Consider the following 19107-nt stretch of genomic DNA (forward strand, 5'->3'; position numbering starts at 1 on the left):
ATTTTACAGTAATGTAGTTGCAACTTGGTTGCTTTGAAGTAAATGCGTGTTTGTGTTAAACCATCGCATCAGTGTACAGAATCTCTCCTCGGGGAGCCATTTTTCCTTGCTATTCTTGAATTTAATTCCTCTTCTTTTTTCATTGAGTTATTTTGCAGTAAACACTTTACCGAGGTCACCAATCAAGGCAGCCCATCAGGGAGCTGGTTATTTTCCATTGCTGTTAAACATGGCACTTTAACACACACAGACCTGCACGTTTCTGTTGAGGCTGACGGCGGGCACAAAGACCCCGTCCAGGTTCTCAAAGGCAGTTGGGCCATGCTGTTCCTTGTTGATGTAGAAGGTCAGTGTGCGTTTAGTCAGATCCAGCAGGACACCCACAGTCGAGCCCTTAGTGATGCCTCCTTCTGCCCTGCACACACCCACACACACAAAACTAGTCAATTTTGTTATGTATATGTGCCATAAATGTACAGATTTTATAGTAGGTTGAGTTTCACATGGAAGGTAACACAAGACAAATATGACTGTAGTTGTGTCATGCTGCAAGAAAAGACAAATACATTTAAAAGAATGATTACAAAACTTGGTCACCGAAGAGTCCTTTAATTCATTCACAGCTTGTTTAAAGACAGCACGCTGAAGTCTGGTGATGCAGCAACAGGTTCTTTTGTATTTCTTGCCAAATGGCAGCAGAGTGAACAGGATGGTGAATGTGTTAATTAATTAATTAATTATTTATTTATTTTTGGTTTATGGTACTTTAAACTACATGTATGTTAAATTAGTTAAAGTTTTAAAAAATCGGATCACTCTTGTATTCATATTTTGTGTGTTTTATGTGACATTTGTTGGCGTCTTCTGCATGGAGCCTACCAGGGGACTGCAGATATAAATTAGCTTTAAGCTAACTCTTTCTGGTACAGTGCATCAAATGGCAACATTTATCTTAAAATTGTACATTTTTTTAAAAAACAAAGACTGCTGTAACTCATACATCAAAGTTAGAACTGGCTCAGTAGCTGTTGAATGAATTATTTCACATATCAAATGTATTTGAAATTAAACTTCTGCTGTTTTTGTCTAACACGCAATCTCTCTGTTCTGTGTTTTAAGAAGTGACTTAATGCAAACGATCTATAGCAAAACCTGTGCTCCAAAAAATTGTGTTTTAACCACAAAGCTTGCGATTTTGCTAAGAGCTAAACAAATGTCTCTAAACTTATAGAAATGCAGACACTCATCAGGATTAGGCTGTCAGGGCACTAACAGATAAAGAAATCAATGTGAGATTAAGAAGTCAAAAATGAAGCTCCGACACGACACGATGAATGACATGAAAGGTAGGTAGAGAACTGACAAGTCAAGAGAGCAGATATTTTTCATGAATAAATCTTTAATGAGAGTTTGATGGCTTCCTTGTGAAGCAGACAGAGAGACGGTGCAGATGCATGTTTTGATGTTTCCTGCAGCCTGCAGCCATCCTATACAGCTCCCCTGTGTGTTTGTTAGTCTGTTAGTATTGTATGAGCCTTCGGGTTTCTCTGTCATCGTGTGTATCTATGGTTATAGCTTCCAAACCTCTTAGAAGTATGAGACTTAATGCGCAAGACAGAATGATGAATGCATAAGGGAAACACTTTACAGAGGCCCTGTCTCCTGTTGTTTTACTCAATGACAAAAGTTGCTCATGAATTAGTTAAAATTATGAGTGCTGCTTTCTAGTAAGACAAGATTTAACAAGTTTGTTAATGTTACAAATTAATTGAATCATATTTTATAGTAAAAGAAACAGCAGTATAGCTACAGTAATAATACATTATAGTACATTAGGAATGATATATTAATAATAACAACCTTGGGGTTGCCATGTTATAAAAAAAATTAAAAAGCAGGTATTTCTCCTTCTCTTTGTGAATCACCGACGTGGGATTATCATTAAAGGATTAAAAGCTTCACCAGCAAAAATAGAACAAATTAAATCCCAGCATCACTGCACTCAGATTTAGTTGTACCTTCTAATTAATGGTTTATTAAATATTCGAGGGCTTGAAGGATGTTACAGAAAATTCCTAATGAAGGGACGTAAACTACTGATTTCATATTATACTATCCAGTCTGCAGGTACACATGTTAAAGCCATTAATGTTATGAACAGCTTCTTCCAAGAAAGAAAGCGCTACAACAATCCTTTAGAGGGGTCGATGAAAGAGCTGAAAACCCCATGAAAGCTTTGCCGCAGGAACGGGGATTTTTACAACCTAGCAGCCTATGAGTTGTTCACACAGCATGAGTAATATATTCAATTTTAACTTTGTGGTTTGACAAAACAAAACAAATTTTAAAATTTCAAGATTTTTCTTTTGTTCTTTGTATTAAATAACTACAGCGTGGAAAACCAGCGTGATAATAGTGAAAGTCTGTAAAAGCTGTCAATGTCTTTTTTAGTTTTCCTGATGTTCCCTTCAACAATCTGTCCCTGGGCATCGCTGAAATCCTTTCAGCATGACTACAAGTTGTCGACTGCTCCCTGAAGCTCCCATTCTAACCACTTATGTGTCTGTGACACACACTGGATCTCTTCTAGTGTGTCAAATGGAGCTCTTCTACTTGACTTAAATTTTTGGGGCAAAGAAAGAAAGTCCCAAATCTGCAGAGCATGAATTGTCTACATAATTGCATGTGCCAATTTTCCTCATCTTTTTGCTGTTCTCTTTATGGATCAACATAGTGGATCATCTGTCTCTATCTCTAGCATCCTCTTCTGTCACACAAACCTACCTGTAGTGTCCTCCTTCACTCCAACCAAAAATCTTCTGTGTGATCTTCTTCTTTTCCTCCTCTGCACATGTCCAAACCATCTCAGCCTTGCCTCTCAAACTGTGTCATCAAAATACTCGACCTGAGCTGGTCCTCTAATCTTGCCCGTTCTCTAATCTTAGATACTTAAACTCTGCTACCTCCTGTCTTTATGTTAGTGCCACCATGTCCAAACCTCACATCCCAGGTAAACCTTTCCTTTCGTTCTTGCCTGCACCACATTTCAGGTTATTTCCACCAAGTGTTCTCTCACAGAAGCCTCAGGCTGTTACTCAATTCGCAAGTCTCCATTGACAGTCTGACCTTGAGGAATAATTCACAGTGCACGCTCTTAAGAAAGACCTGATATGCAAACACTGGGTTGTAGCTGGAGAACGAACCCCCACCAGAAGTGATGTTCTTCGACAAAAAGATCATTTTGACAACAAAAGCCACTGAAGAGATTTGATGTCCATGATAAAATCTCAGAGTGCTCATGCACAGAAGTGGACTTCTGATCTACAAGGAATCTCGAAATAGGAGGTGAAAACAGACCTAAGATTCACAAGGACACGAGGATGAAAGGCAAATCTAAAAGAACTGAACTCAGGAACTGTATTGGAAGGTAACCATTATTGGAAACTGATACTAAATTATATTTTTTTTAAAAAGAATCTTAAATTAGTCTTCTAATTTACTGAAAGTCAGTTCTCTTTCCATTTGAATGATGTGAGCCTCTGGATCCTGCAGGATATCAGTTTGGGATGTCTTCTTGAAAACCTGCAGCTGGAATCTCTTAATTGTTCCTATTTTTTAAATATGATATGTATTTTATGCCAGTATTATACAACATGGTAGGGTAGGGAGCAGTGGTAAAATTTTAAAAGTTATCACTAAAAACTGTTGGTGGTGTTGTTGCTCCCCAAGCACCTACCTGTTGGTGTGGGAGTTGTTGTGCATGAACCAGGAGCGGTTGTTGTCCACATACATGGCCCAGGCTTTGTCATCTTTCCCCAGCATCATGTCCTTCATGGTGTTGATCCTTGCTATGCCAAACGCAGGATCTGGGTGGTTGTCATAGCGATCAATGCTGACCTCCCAATAGTGAATGCCCTGAGATTCAATATGGGATAAAAAAAATAAATCGTATATAACCTCTGTAACCAAAAATCAACAAAAAAAAAGGCTAATCACTGTCAAATTTAAACAGAAAATATCTGTATACACTTCACCTTGGAGAAAGCAGCTGTCCCCAGCACCACACGGTCATCATAGCTGTTACAGCTAACTGTCTGGTTGTCATTAGTCAGAACAATGTCCCGATGAGCTGAGGTGGGGTCAAAGGTGAACCAAGCCACTGTAAGAAGGACACAACAGTTAGCCTGCTAATAGTCTTTGGAAATTCTGTAAGTCTGTACTAATATTCACACTAAATTTAGTCACATGTTGTATTCTCCATCTTATTAAAATAATTTTAATAACTGCTCATCCAAAGTGAACCTTACTGGGTAAATATACCTACCCACATCTACAATAAAACCTATAATTATATCACTGATTCTAGAAGGGCCATGCTTTCTTTTTCACAGGATTAAAGGGCCTATACAGTCCTGTGAAAAACCCCATGATTCAAAGCTCACAGAACCACCTTTAGGAGAAATAACTTGAAGTAATTGTTTTCTTTATAACTTTCAGTGTCTTACATCATTATGGCCATATTTGCTATATAGCTTTGCTTCATTTCGTTAAGGTTTGATGTCACTTACTAATGCACAGCTCTCTTAAGGTCCCAAAACAGCATTTCTGTCAGGTTGATCAATATGCTACAATGGCACACTTTGACTGTGCCATTGTAGCATATTGATTCTTTTCTATTTCAGCTATTCATTGTAGATTTGCTGGATAATTTTCCTGTTGCATGAACCAGTTTGAGTGTTCTTACAAACATGATCACATCTGACTTTAAAATACTTTGGCATCAGAGGAGTATAGAGGAGTTTAAGGGTGACTCAATGACTGCTAGGTGCCGAGGTCCTGTGGGTGCAAAACAAACCCCCAAAATCACCCCTCCACCACTGTGTTTGACTTTCTCCAAACATGGTGCTGTGCATTCAAAGGACATTGTTCGAGAAGTCTTGTGGTTTGTTCAGTTCAAAACCTAAGCTGTGCTACAATATTCTCTTTAGACAGTAGAGGCTTTTTACAAGCATCTTCCAAATGAGCCATACTTGAGTCTGTTACACTTTCTCCGAGCATTGCGTGGTCTGAAAAGTCAAACTAGTTTAATTGCTGTGACTGATTTTTTAAAATCATCTAAATACTTTTAACAAGCTCAAGGCATACACATAAATACAACTTCAGCTTAACTCAGCAAGGGATATTTTCATCTCTGGCTGATAAAAACAAGACTATAAATGTAATCACACCGTCAAATAATCACAAAAAAGATTCTTTTATAATGAATGTGACCTTAGAAATCTTTGTACACATGTAAAGTGCAGGCCTGAGACTGGAAATGTTTCATCAACTACCAATGCATTATTAAAAAAGTGCTTGCACGTGAGATTTTTACTGTCACACTACACAGATGCAATGTTTTTGTTTGCAGCCATTGCTGTCTGCTCAACAAGAGTCACGTCGCCGCAGTTTTCTTTCTCGGTGTAGCTGCGGTACAATCCTCAAAGAGAGAGAGGAGAGGAAGAGGAGGAGAAGGGGAGGGAGAAAGAGGCAGAGTAGGCAGGAAGAAGAACGATGACAGAGAAGAATAAAAAGAGGGCGGGTGGGATAAACAGTTATCAGTCAGAAAACAGACTCTAATGCCCATTATTGTTGTGGCTGGTTCAGAGACACTGTTTGTGTGTTTGTGTATTGAAAAAATCTCCACCCGCATTGCTCTGCTGTTACACAGTAAGTGTTTCTTTTTTTCTTCTTTCACCTCCTCTTTCTCTGAGTCCTTAATCTCGTTCTTTCCTTTCTTCTCCAGCTGTATTTTCTGTTTTTTCTCCCTTTGCAGTTATTTGTTTTTTACTTCCTTTTCCTCTTTTTCCTTTGCATCTCTATACAGTTTTACCTTTATCCTCTTTTTCCATTGCCCCCTTTCTTTTTCTTACTTAACCACTCCTTTGATCTCCTTTTCTTTCCTTCTCTTTTCTTCTTGTTTGTGCCTTTTATTTACTGTCTACTCAAACCTGTTCGTACACTACTTCAGCTTTTTTCCATCCCCTTCCTCTTTTCTTCCCCTTTCTTTGTCTGCTGTTCCTGTCCAGTGTATTCCCTTCACCCTCTTCAAAATCTTCTACCTACCTTTCTCCTGCCTTCTCCCAAAACAAAATTTAAAAAAACATCTCCTTCTCTATGTAAAAGAGGCTTTTCTGTTCACAGTTACATAGGTCAGATGAAATTACATCATGAAACCTGTTTTACAAAGAAGATCGCAGACAAAAAAATCCTTTGGGTAAAACATTATAATGAAATCAAGACAGCCAAAAGAGCAGAATTGAAAGTAAGGCAGACAAAGAGTCCATCTGTCATGCTGGAAGCTAAGCCAGTTCCAGCACACACCACGTACCATCAGAAGTCTTGAGCATGACTGTCTTGCTGTATGGACCCACTCCAATGGAATTATAAGCTTTCACCCTTGCGTTGTAGGAACTGTTGAAATGAAGGCCATCCACTGTACACACTGTTTCCTTCCCCACATATACCTCCTGGGGGCACACACAAATACGCACACACAGACACACACAAACTCACCATCATTTGAAATGCAAGTTGAGGCAGTATATGCTCAAGGATTAGTGAAGAGGTCAAGTTCTCTAGCACTTTTAATGCATGCTTGATGATGACTCATATACTTACACACATAAAGAGTATTATCTGTCCTTTGTCAGATATGAGCATCATTTGGAGGACTAATAACTAAACAAGGAGAGCTACTGAACATCATTTTCTGAGTTTCAGACTAGATTAGTTATTTTCACAGTTTCCCAAAAACAGAAATTTCTTAGGCAGACTGCCCACGAATCTTTTTCAACCTTCAGAGATAACATTGAGAAACAAGTTCAAGTTGCTGCTGTTATGGTTCTTGGTGTAATTCAGCTGTCTTTATTCTCTTGTCCTTGTCCAGAACCTTACTAGAGACACAACTGCTTATTTTTTATTATCTATTTCCACATATAAAAAAATATATGCATTTCTTTTGGGTGCACACATATGACCTGTGCCTCATTACTGCCACGTTACAGAGTAATTCTGTGGGAAACACTATTAGTGTAAATCTTTTGTTTAACAAACAGTACTCACCCTGTACTGTCCTCCATTGCCATCATCCAGCTCCAGGATGTAGCCCTCGATGGGGTTGATGGTGGGCATAGTTATCCTCCAGGCCAGGGTGGCGCTGTTATTCCTTGTGCAGCACTTCTCCAGCTGCAGGAGAGGAGCTGGAGGCACTGAGGGTCTAGGCTCCACTGTGTAGAGAGATGGATGGATGCAATTTAAATTTTGCAATCAATGAATGAGAGGGATTGGGACAAAGAAGAGATACAAGGAGGGAGACGTGAAAGTGTGAAAGGATGAAGAGAGGAAGACATACAGGGATGCCGTCATCTGGCGGGTTGCCTTTAAACAGACTGAATGAAGAGAAAAAGGAGCTTTAATGACAATCTGGTGGGAGATTTAAAAAAGAGCCTTAAAGGTGAAAGAGCTCTGGGTTCATTTACAGGGTAACAGCTGGGAATTATTAAGGGCTTAAACTGGACCTAGTGAGGACTCTACATACACTTAAAGGGTAGTGTAGTGGTAGGGATGCACTGGGTTAGATTGATATGAGCTTTGAAGGCTGACTTGTAGTTTGATAGTTATAAATAAATCAGCAAAGGTGGTAAGAAAGTATGAGACATCGGCTCCCCACCAATGGCCAGACTGATGAAAGCAAGGCATAATTACTGCATAAAATCTGCATAAAATCAGAGGGAAAGCAACATATCAGTCTAACCCTTGTATAAAAAGGTGAAAAGTGAATTCCAAAAGGAGAAACAAACATACAAACAATAAAATAAGATAAGATTAAAAAAAAATCAATTAATCTTTATTCACTTTTTCATTTACAGGAACTTATCTGATAAATATATAAGAGTACGGAAAACACAGGGGAAGGCAGCAGTCATGGCGGACAGTATAGGAGATGCACGTTTTGTTGATATTACGTATTTGAATCTATGACTTATTATATGGAGATCAGCCACAACATCAAAAATACAGAGTATGTAAAGTAATTAATAATGGCCATCTCTTTAAAATGCAATGTTCTGCTGCAGAAATGTGGTTTCATGTCATTAACATTAACTTATCCTTCAAACTCCCCAGATACTAATGCAAACATGAATCTACAGGATGTACCAGAGATAGCCTGATCCACAGATGCCCCACCCGCAACCTCCAGGAGGCAAATGATCTGCTTCCTGATTGCAGAGACCAAAGGACACCTGCAGAAGTCCCACATGTTGATGGATTGAAGCAGATTCTAATATTGCGGCTGATCAGTCTATAGCTATCGAGCAAGATTGAATATGTGAAAACAAAATGTTTAGAGGATCATGTTTACTACAAATTTCCTCAGTATATACTTACTCCCTATGATTTGCATTGCCACAGTTTAATTCATGCATCATTATTTTTTAATATATGTGTCATTAGTAACATGTGAAACAAAATTATCGCAGGAAACAAAGATCTTTGTGCAGAACTGTTCAGCAGATCAGTGTCGTTTACTGCAGAAGAGCTGAAAAACAACATGCAAAGGGAAAACACCAGAGAAACACTGTGGGACAAAAAGACCAGTGAGTTTCCAACCAGAGTGGCCGTGAGAGCTATCGGGGCTAAGGAATGAGGCAGGAGTGACAAAATATATGCAAGGAAGGGAAACAGTGAAAAATAGAGTCTCTGAAATACCTCCTGGGCTCTCTGTCTCCATCTCAGCCTCACCACTGCCTGCTTCCTGCATTTGTTTCAATTTTGGATTCTCCTGTACATCTGGAAATATGATGTTGATTTAAGTCAGTGTTCTCTAAAGAAGTAAAAAGGATGACCAGAAGTGTAGTGTATCAATCATACACTTATTTGTCACGGTAATAATAACTAAAGGTCCGATAATTATCATTGATAAACATAAAAATCGTTCGTAAAGCACAAACTTGAAGGTTTTGTTGTCCTTTTTGTGTTGCATTATTTTGTGTAGTATTTTGTAGGTTTAGGTAGTATTTGTGTAGTGATAAGACAAGAGATTATGTTTTTAGGTAGCACTTTTATAGCTAGATAATAATTTGGTAATCGTGGGGTAATAAGTTGGAAGCTCAGCTTGCTTGAGCACTAAAAACACGTTATGACTGCATTCACTGTGCACACATTTGTTTGTTAGTTTGTGCTTGTTCTACGTTTTTTATGCTGTGTATTTTTACCGTAGGTGCAAAGTTACATTATTTCCAGTGCAGCTGAGCAGCTAGCTGCTATATTATTATAACAGTATAACAGTATAATCCTATAATATTTCTCCAGTATGTTTAATATTGTGGCTTATTATATGAAAACATGTGCGGTAATGTTTCTACTACATTTCATAGTAATATTTGTCACATTTTAAAGCCTATGAAGTTCGCTTTAATAGTTTTTTAATATGTAATTCCAAAAATGTAAAAAGGCACTTTTGTAGTTCTTAGCCCTGTTTCCTGGTTATCACACAGAAACTACTGCAAAATACATTAGAAGGTTACCTAGGCAACCAGAGCCAGGAATGTCCGCGAGCAATCAGCTGTCAGCTTCAAAGAGATGAGTGAGGAACGAATCACTTTGCTCCAAAGCTATGCGTGGACGTAGCTTTAAAGCTGTGCATAATTAAAGATGTGACTGCTTTAAGTGACAGGCCTTGTAGAGTGTTTGATATCATTTGGTACAAGGAATCAGCTGTTCTGTTTTTCCAGTAATTACATTTTGCTTTGAGCTTGTTTAGCCACAAACTAGTATCCTATACAATTAATAGACAGTGAATTACAGGTCTGTGTTTCTAATCAAGCCCCCTACTGTTAACCTAAACTACTCAACTCAACCCTCTCATGCAACTATTAACATCTCGTTTTAAGAAAAGTCGAGGTGAAGACAAGAAAAGAAAAGGAAAGCTAAAAAAGATGCAGAAGAGGAAAAACTAATGAATCTTTATGCCTGTGGAGGATGTTATGATGGCTATGTGCATCTTTTATTTACACTATATGGGTTTAAACAAACTTAATATTTGAGTACAAACATACCTTTTGTTGGTGCTCTGTATGTCAAAGATTAAAATTCAAACGCTTAAAATGAAATTGTCCGTCGTTAAATTCCATACCAGATAATGGGTGAGAGAGAGGGGAACCATACAACTGAATTCCACATCGCCAGTCTCGGAGAAGAAAAGAGAGCTGATCAAAGCTTTCTGGCTTTCTAACAAGTTTGAGTGGAGCTCAAATTGGAGAAAACTCAACTCAAGCCATGACCTGAAGACCCGGGACACATTTTTAAGTTTAATTCACTAAGTTTTTGTCGTGTCTGTAAGAGCTAGTGTCCTTATTTTCGAGGAAGTTGACTGTGTTGGGGACAAAAAACGTTGCTGCAACTCATTGGAAGTGTCACCCAAGATGAACCATAACATTACAAGAGTGCATAATCACAGTTATGATACCGAATATAAAACGTATTACACACAGAGCTTCACTGAATGTAATTTCTTCATTATGAAAATGAGTATTTTGCTTATGTTTTAATGGATTTTGTACTCTTAATAGCTGATTAAAAAAAAGACCGGTCAGCATTATTTGCTTTTCTAGCAAAGTAACCAGGTTGAATCTGCTTCTGCACAGGGAAGACATCCCATCTTCACCGCCTCAGTGCAGCCGTATGCAAATAAAATATGCATATTGGTGATTACATATTTAATATACATTAACTATACATCTGGGTAATCTCGGAGACTGCAGCGGAATGAATATAAAACACGCTGTTTACTCATGCGCGCCAACTGGCTGCTGGGTAGCAACAGCCAATGAATAGCTAATTAGATGTGCACACTGTAGTATGACTTAAAGAAACCTCAAAAGAAAACAGCGATAGCAGCTAAATGTTATTTTGTTGACTTTAGATGAATCTTGTTTGTGTATATTTGTGCATGCCAAAATTATTTATATATATCTATAATCATAGAGACTTTTTAAGTAAATCATTGGCAAGCTTACAAATGAGCTTTACTCCAGGACTTCAATAGGTATGTGCAGCTCAAGAAAATGAGTATTCTGGCGATCCAGTCAAAATCTGCGGTCAGCCTCCAAATTCAGCCACAACCCTGAACTGTTGCTCAGTTTTCCTCATTGTGTAGGAACAGTTTTGTTCAATAAGATTCATATAGTAAGATTTTTGTGAGGAATATGATCTCAATGGGAGGAGAATTGAGGCTGCTTGATGATTTGAAGCAATGTGGTGGCCAGAGACGGGTGTGCAAGTGAAGAGATTATCTTCACTATGCAGGATACTGCTGATTGACATATTATCTGGTAGTAAATACATTAGATGATTACCTAGGCAACCAGAGGCTGGTATTTCCACAAGCAACCAATCATCAGCTCCAGTGAGGAGCGAATTGCTTGAAGCAAGGACTCTAAGATGCATCAAGTTAGTATAAAAGGCCAAAGGTTTACAGAGGTAAATCCAGAATAACAAATTATTCTGGATTCAAAGTTAATCAGTCGATCAATCTGTTGTTCCAAGCAGAGTAACTGAGAAATTCCCAGCATTTTACACTTGCTACTGTTATGTTGGGTGTGTATGGGAAATGTAAAATCGAGTGGTTTCTGAGCTTGTCCATACATCTTAGTTAAACTAGCTTTACCATTCTTTTCGAGTTTTCGCTCATGTGGGACTCATGCCTTATAAAGTGGAGTACTCCTTTTAAATATACAGCTAAAGAGATTTTTTTATTTGACTAAGGTGTAGTAGTACAGTGGGTTTTAAAGTCCAAACGTGTGCTCACCTTTGCCCTGGCAGAAGTCCAGCTGTAGGATGGTCTGTAGCAGCGAGTCGGTATTGAGAGTGAGGTCAAAGTCAGGGCCAACCTTTGGCTCCAGGGCCCCTTTAACCCACTGGTCTTGAGACGATGTCACTCGCTTGATCAGAGCATCTGAGATCTACGCAAACACAGACAGTGGGCAAGTTGAAGTATGCAGACACAGTATAGATTCAGCAATGGTTTACTGGTAAGAAGTAAAGAATGAAGAAAACACTGGAAATGAGAGCACATTCATTCAATATTTATATACTTTTAAATACACTTGAAAATATCAGATACCCTCCCTGCATACAAAGTGGATTCTCCATTTGACTGTCCCGGCTTCCATACACTTTGTCTGACAAGTGAAATGAGGCTCACATTAGTGCAGTTCAGATATTTAAAGATATGAATTAGACCCCTGATCTGAGGATAAGACAGAAAAAAACAACCTCTAGTGAATACATTACATGATTGTTTCCATTACTTATGCTTCAGAATGGGTAAAGAAAAAGGAAGCTTGTTTTCTGGAATATCTGGAAATCATGTGTGTTTTTATTTACTACCATAAAGGCACATTTATGACTGCATATGAAGGCCACTCAAGGTAAAAAAAAAAAATTTTAAAAATCAAGATTTAAAATTGTGAATTTTGATCAAACAGCTGAAATCTACAATAACAAAGATGAAGAAATAATTCATGTAACTGTATTGCTTTATTTTTCCAGTTTAAGTTGGAAAAAAATCACATATTTGACCTCCTTCAAAATAGACTAGAATAAAATAGAATAGCCCTTTTTTGTCATCGTACTTTTGTTTGTTTTTTGTTGTTTTGTTTTTGTTATTTAAAATCAATAGTTTGTAAGAATCGAGAAATGTAATTAAACATTATTAAATGTGTTTTTAGTCAAGGTTAGAGGATGACAGGTTTTATTGAAAATGAGCTGACACAATGAGTGACACAAATACTGAATACTTTTTCTATTTCAACGTTCAAAGAGGACCTCCCCCTGATTTCACACATTCAGATATAGCGTTTTTGATATATACTACTAAAGATATGCAAATAAAGTTGTATAAAGCCTTTTGTGTTTCCTGAGAGAGTTGTGTGAACTTCGATATAAAGCCCAGACTCTGCATGAGCTGGGCCTCGAGACAAATTTGAAGATGAAAAAAAATCTGACGGTCTAGAAAAGTCTTCATGATTTCGCTTTCTGCAGAAAACCTTTAAATCAACATTTACATTTATTTCTTCTGAGGAGGTCACGTCTGAGCTTTCCCCATTCCATCTATACATACAAAGATCAATAATTATTTATTAGCTACTGAGCATGTCAACCTATTGATTACTAGGCATGTAAAGTTGATTCAAAATAGATCAGCTGCAGATGTATTAAAATAAGATGCATGTTGCTGTGACTGTGGTGCCGAAGTGCAGGCAGGCATGTGGTGTTGTTGTTGTTGTTGCTGTTCTCCGTGCTGACGCCTTCCTCTGCTACGCCATGTTTTGGGGTTTTTTGCTGTGCCGATTTCACAAACATCAGAGGCTCCCTGTGAAGCTGATTTCTCCTAATGTGCTCAGAGGATCTGTGTGTCACGCTTCCTTCCTACCTTCATTTACATTTTTTGGTTCCAAATATCTCAGAAAGAGATTTGATTTGGGTTGATTTTTAATCTTGAGTAGGACCTCGTACTGTTTTTGTCTTGCGCTTTACTTATTTAAGCAATATAATTCCCCTGGCCTCAGCATAAGAAGGAATGTACTCTGCCACATGCTGTTTTTGTGCTGATGTTTGGTTGTTTTAGATGTTTAATAGTTTTTAGATAATGATGAACTGAAATTGTTGTTTTTTTGCGTTCTTTGTGTCTTTGTAACATCCCCAGTTACAAAGCAAATAGGTGAAAGGCTCATCTTCATACTCATCTTCATACTCGTCTCACTCGCGCAAACATGAGGTGTGTAAAATACCTGGAGGAAACCACTTGGATCATTCTCTTTGAGGACTTCTAGACAGTACTCCATCATGCCGGTGGTCTGCCGTAGCTTCATAGTGCAGTGTGTGATCTGGTCACGTACCACCTGAACAAAACAGATCAGATGTGTGAGTTGTTAAAAGCAATTATTCCGAGATGTTTAATTGCTTAATTGTAGCAGTTTCAATCAGACCTTTTACAAACTGACCTTTTCCCTGAGCCTTCCTTTGCCCCCTGTTAGTGTCTTCCACTGCCTGCATGAGTTTATTCTCTTTCAGTTATATCCTCTTGCTTTAAAAATTTATTTCCTCATCTTTCTGTTTTTTTTTAACTTCCTACCTTTGTTCTCTTTCCAACCTTATTGCCTGATTGAGTTCACTTGTGCCCCATTACTGTTTTTCTTGTTAAAAGATGAGGGATTTCTACAAGACTGTCTCCATTTGTGCCTCATTTTGTTTAATGTCAGTTTGTTTTTTCTTGTTACCTTATCTGGAATTTTGGGGGGGTTTTCTGCTTTTCTCAGGTGTATCATTAGTTGTGTAATTATATATCAAATATAGGTTATTTAGGCCCCCCGGCAGTCTCTCCATTCCTTCATGTCGATTGTTGGGTTCACTTTAACAACTTTAGCATCAATATGGTTTTATATTATTATGTGTGTCCCAGCCACACTCAAGCACATCTTGGTTGGTTGTAGGACTGGACTTACTCAGGGCAGATACACATGGAGACACAACTTTCTCCTATCGCCTATTTTGTCCCTTTTGTCTTACTTCTCTCTATCACCTTTTCTATCCCTTTGAAAAAGTGCGGCTCCATAAATGTTAAAGAGGTTAGGATTATTTCTCAGTTGCAGTGAATAGATAGAAGAAAATAAACTGTAGAAAACTAAACAGAAGACAGAAGAAGAGAAATAATTTAACGTAAACCAGTGACACACTCCGGGGCCTGATCAACCCTGGCAGGGCCTCCTTGGATGAGGGTGTCTGGTGATAATGGCCGAAACACCCGATGAATCCAAGGTCCACTACTGACGATGTGTCCCAAATTTTAATATGATAATCTAGATCAGATCTCTAATTCCTAAACCTAACCAAGGAAAAAAAATGGCAGATTAGCTTGGGACAAAAGTTGAGGTATAACGATGTGTGCCGCTGGTAACGTTTCTGGGCTGCCTTTCCTCATAACAGCCATCCCTCAAGATTTTCTCCATTTAAAACAATGCGTTATCAGGCATTGTAACATCTAGTCCTTTTACTGAATTACAACTACGTTGTGTTCAGCAAAAATATTGCTAATTTCAGAGTGAACTTGTGAAATTCTCTCAAATGCTCAGTAACACAAAGAGGTGGACCTAAACAACAATTTAATCTATGATACAATCAAAAGCTGTAAATGGTGTCCATGGAGTCCACTTTATCACGCTGGTCAACCTTTTCTCAGCAGTTAACGACACTGACGCTTAAGATTAATACAGTTCAGTAAGAATGGGAGGCAATGAATGAAGAAAAGTGGCACCACGCTAAAAAAGTTCAGAACTGCCAGCTCAGGATCACACTGATTTTTGAGCTATGCAGCAGGTTGTTATATGCGCACTGGGAGTGTAATTAGGGAGCAGAACATGGGCAGTTGGAACTGGCTGACACAAAAGACGAGTTAGTGGCTGGCATGCAAAACAGTCAGGGATTAATTAAAGACTGTCTGACAGCGTGACACCATAATGCCACAACTGGAATCGATCTCTTGATCTCTCATAAATTTCACAGAAACATTATCAGCCGCATCCAGACAAACGCACTTTTCTGTTTTTCATTCAGTCTCTCTCTTTCACACAGACACCAGTCGCACGCCGTCTGCTGGCTGAACCCCGAGCCAGGGGAAATGAGATTTGGACGTGTGTCACAGTCAGCCGTTTTGAGGCTAATTGAAAGTCTGCAACCTGTCATCGCTTTATTAACCTTTTGTTTTCTTGCAATCAAGCTGCACCACTTTTAACTAACGAGCAATCTTTAATCCTCAGCTCATAGTACTACTGATATCATTATACTCCACGTGCAACACACACACGTCAGGTTTTAAAGTTTAAGCAAGAGATTAGACAGAAAACATCTTGAAGCTTGTCTCCATCCAAAATAATTAATTCTAGCGTTAACCAATGGCCGTCTAAATGGATCAGAGAGTTAATTAGGTGCAGTTGGGGTAATTAGTCTTCTTTTATTTGATGGTTAATGAGATCAGTTAATTATTCACCTGTCATCTGTTGTCTAAGTTGAAATATGAAGACCATGACAATTTAGGAAATTCCCTAAATATTTTCTTACATTTTTTCCGTTTACTAAGTTTTCTTATCTCACGTGAAATATCCATATATTTGTATTTGCTGTCATGTCACTCCCTTTTTCTTTGTTTTTCTCTTATTTGCACTCATACTGTACAAGTCTACTAAAGGTTAAAATATGCACATACTCAAATTATTTCCCAAGAGAAAATTTGTTTTTCAATTCACGTTGCCGAACCGCTTTTATCCTCCATGCAAACAACATGAAGTATGAGGCGTGACGCTTGAGTAAATCTCAGATTTATTTCAATTGCTTTCTGTCCCGCTGAGACTTGCCGTCAACTCCCTCCCACATGCTCCCGCAGCCCCGACTGATGGGCTTTTCCCGTATGTTCCTCATGAATCTGAAATGAATTTAAGGGTTCAGATATTGAAACACGGTAATTGAATGCACCTCATTGGAGGTACATCTCACAGCCTCTTCAGCAGACACTGAAACACATTTCACTTCAGGTTAGAGCAAAAATATTTTTATTGGCATCTATTTTCAGTACACTTTAGACTAAATGTCAAACTCATAATGTAGAGCATAAAAAAGCACTAAAATACTCATAAAACCTTCTTGGCTGTATACAAGAAATGAAATGCTCATCATGCTTGCTATTGGGCTTTTTCTTTTCTACTTGTGTTGGAACTTTTTAATAGAATCTTGCTTTTAATTTTGATTAAATGTGTTATTTAACATAAAATTCTTAAAGACAAAGACAGCACTTAGCCTCTTACAATAATGGTCAGACTTAAAGATATTAATCAGCAGCACAAAAATGGGAGGTTGGACTTTTTTTAAAGGCTTCTGACTGTAACAACTGAGATCGGATGACATGTGACCCCAAGTACATGTGCATAAGTCAGAGAAGTGAACTTTAATCCATCATCTTTAATCCATACGTCAGTTTTATGGCTGAAACTACAATATTTGTGTACTATTGAACCGTCTTTGTCAGAACTATATCATTATAGCCCTCGAGTATTTGAGTGTGAGAACATCTAGTCTATATTTCTTTAAAGGTTTTTATTTGATGATGGAAAATCAAACAGGCCTCTTTATCCTGTAAAAAACAACAACAAAAAGCTTAGTTATTGTTTGAGTATTTTATGGGGTTTGTTTGTTTCCTGGTCAAATTTTTATTCTCTGCCTTCTAAACCCCTCTTACACAATAATCACAATGAGATTTATGTGATCCTCTCAACTCTACACTCAACTCACATGTTCATTCTCAATCTTTCACTATCCCCCTTTTCCTTGCATTCAACTCAATCTTGCAACTAAACTAATCCACAGCTTCAAGATTTCGGCCCTCACGTTTTCGTCACAACACAATCTATTTAGAAATGAAAATAAGAACAGCAGGAAGAGAGAATGTAATATCCCAAGATCTGGAAACACAAATATTTCCAAAACATCATTTTGACATTATAATTGTACATTTTTTCAAACTCAATTCTTTAACCATTTTCTGAATGACTCTTTTTGATGAGTACCTTTAGAGCCAGTACTTTGTCAGTTTCACTTGAATAAAGATGTAGAATCAGTATTTTAACTTTTACCAAAGTTAAAAGTAAATATTTCCAGCAAATATTTCTGTAGGTGCATTGAAAGAAAATTTGTAAAGAAAAAAAAATGTTGCTTTTAAGGGATTAAGCTTTACAATCATCTGCCTGAGTACAAATAAATACAAACACAATCTGTGTTCAACGCAACAATGGATGTATGGAAAAGATACACTGCTTGTATCTGAGAAGTGGGTGTAGTGTGAAAACCTGCAAATAACGTGCAAAATGACACTTTAATATTTGACATGCCTTAATACCTAAATGACTCCGAGTTCACACTATGGTGTTGTGAAATGTGAGCTGCTACTTTTTGGGCCTGTGGGTGGAAGCTGTGAGACTGATACAAAGCTGCAATATATACACATGCAGTCTCAAACTGAATGTGGCTTTCTGTGAGGTTGTATGAGTACCAGTCATACTCACAGGCCATCCAAAAAGTACTTTGGTCAGGTTGAAAGTACTTAGCATGTATCAGAAAGTATCTGTGTCTTTGCAATAGTTGCATTACATTAGCTGATTTGTAATTATTAACTTAGTACTCCACCCTCACATCCAACTATGACCAGATCTGGCTCCAAACAGCCAAAATGTAAAAGCAATAATGAATCAAGGCACCATAATGGCTGCATCGGTCTTTTGTAATTATGTTATATTCTGGCTTTGAGTGCCTCAGCACAGCCATAAAACCAGTATGATGCTGTAGCGAGTATCAAGCTTCATGATTCAATATTTTGGTGGAAAAACATTCAATGGAACACTGTGGACCTTTACAGAGACATTAAAAATATATTTTTCACTCTGTTAGTAAAAAACATAATGAGTTTGGCGTAAATTTACCTAAAAGTATGTTTTGTTTTAAATCAGTTAAATTAATGTAATTTTAAGGAGAGGCAACGCCGCAAATGCTTATCTATCCAACTGTGAAGTCAGTACTCTTCTCACCATGAAGAGGAGCCTCTAGTTAAACTGCTGTATCAGTTAATCAGTATTTATTGTAGTGAAGATTTTAATATTGCTTTATCGGCGTTCTACAACCAGCTATTCTTCTCTTATTCCAGCTCCCTTGCAGCCTGCGGCTCTTTGCCCTCTGGCTAAATCTCGATCCCCAGCCTCCAGATAATGACAACAGCTGTCCTTGGGGCTTCCATCCAAATACCCTCCACTCCTCCTTCCCCTCCTCTTCCTCACCCCTCCCCAACCAGCAGCCAGCCAGACGGTCAGTCGGTCGGCGGGCACGTTGAGGCCGGGCAGGCATCCATGTGATGCATAAACTCAGGGTGGATTTACAGAGGCAAATCATGAAAAAAAAGACTAAGCTGCTAGAGAGAATTTATTCTGGTAGCGAGCTGAGGCAGCAATTTCTTTCTGGTACTTA

General features: G+C 38.2%; 1 protein-coding gene across 1 annotated transcript in view; it reads right to left on the reverse strand.

Annotated features, from left to right (window-relative positions):
• Positions 1–19107, reverse strand: part of trim67 (tripartite motif containing 67) — a 53596-nt gene that overhangs the window by 5703 nt on the left and 28786 nt on the right. Inside the window, 8 exon segments of the mRNA XM_025898638.1 lie at positions 253–415; positions 3737–3915; positions 4035–4159; positions 6371–6509; positions 7105–7268; positions 8752–8832; positions 11852–12005; positions 13836–13946. Coding sequence (XP_025754423.1) covers positions 253–415; positions 3737–3915; positions 4035–4159; positions 6371–6509; positions 7105–7268; positions 8752–8832; positions 11852–12005; positions 13836–13946 — 1116 coding nt within the window.

This window comes from Oreochromis niloticus, linkage group LG15, assembly GCF_001858045.2.
Source record: "Oreochromis niloticus isolate F11D_XX linkage group LG15, O_niloticus_UMD_NMBU, whole genome shotgun sequence".
In the NCBI taxonomy this organism is placed as follows: Eukaryota; Metazoa; Chordata; class Actinopteri; order Cichliformes; family Cichlidae; genus Oreochromis; species Oreochromis niloticus.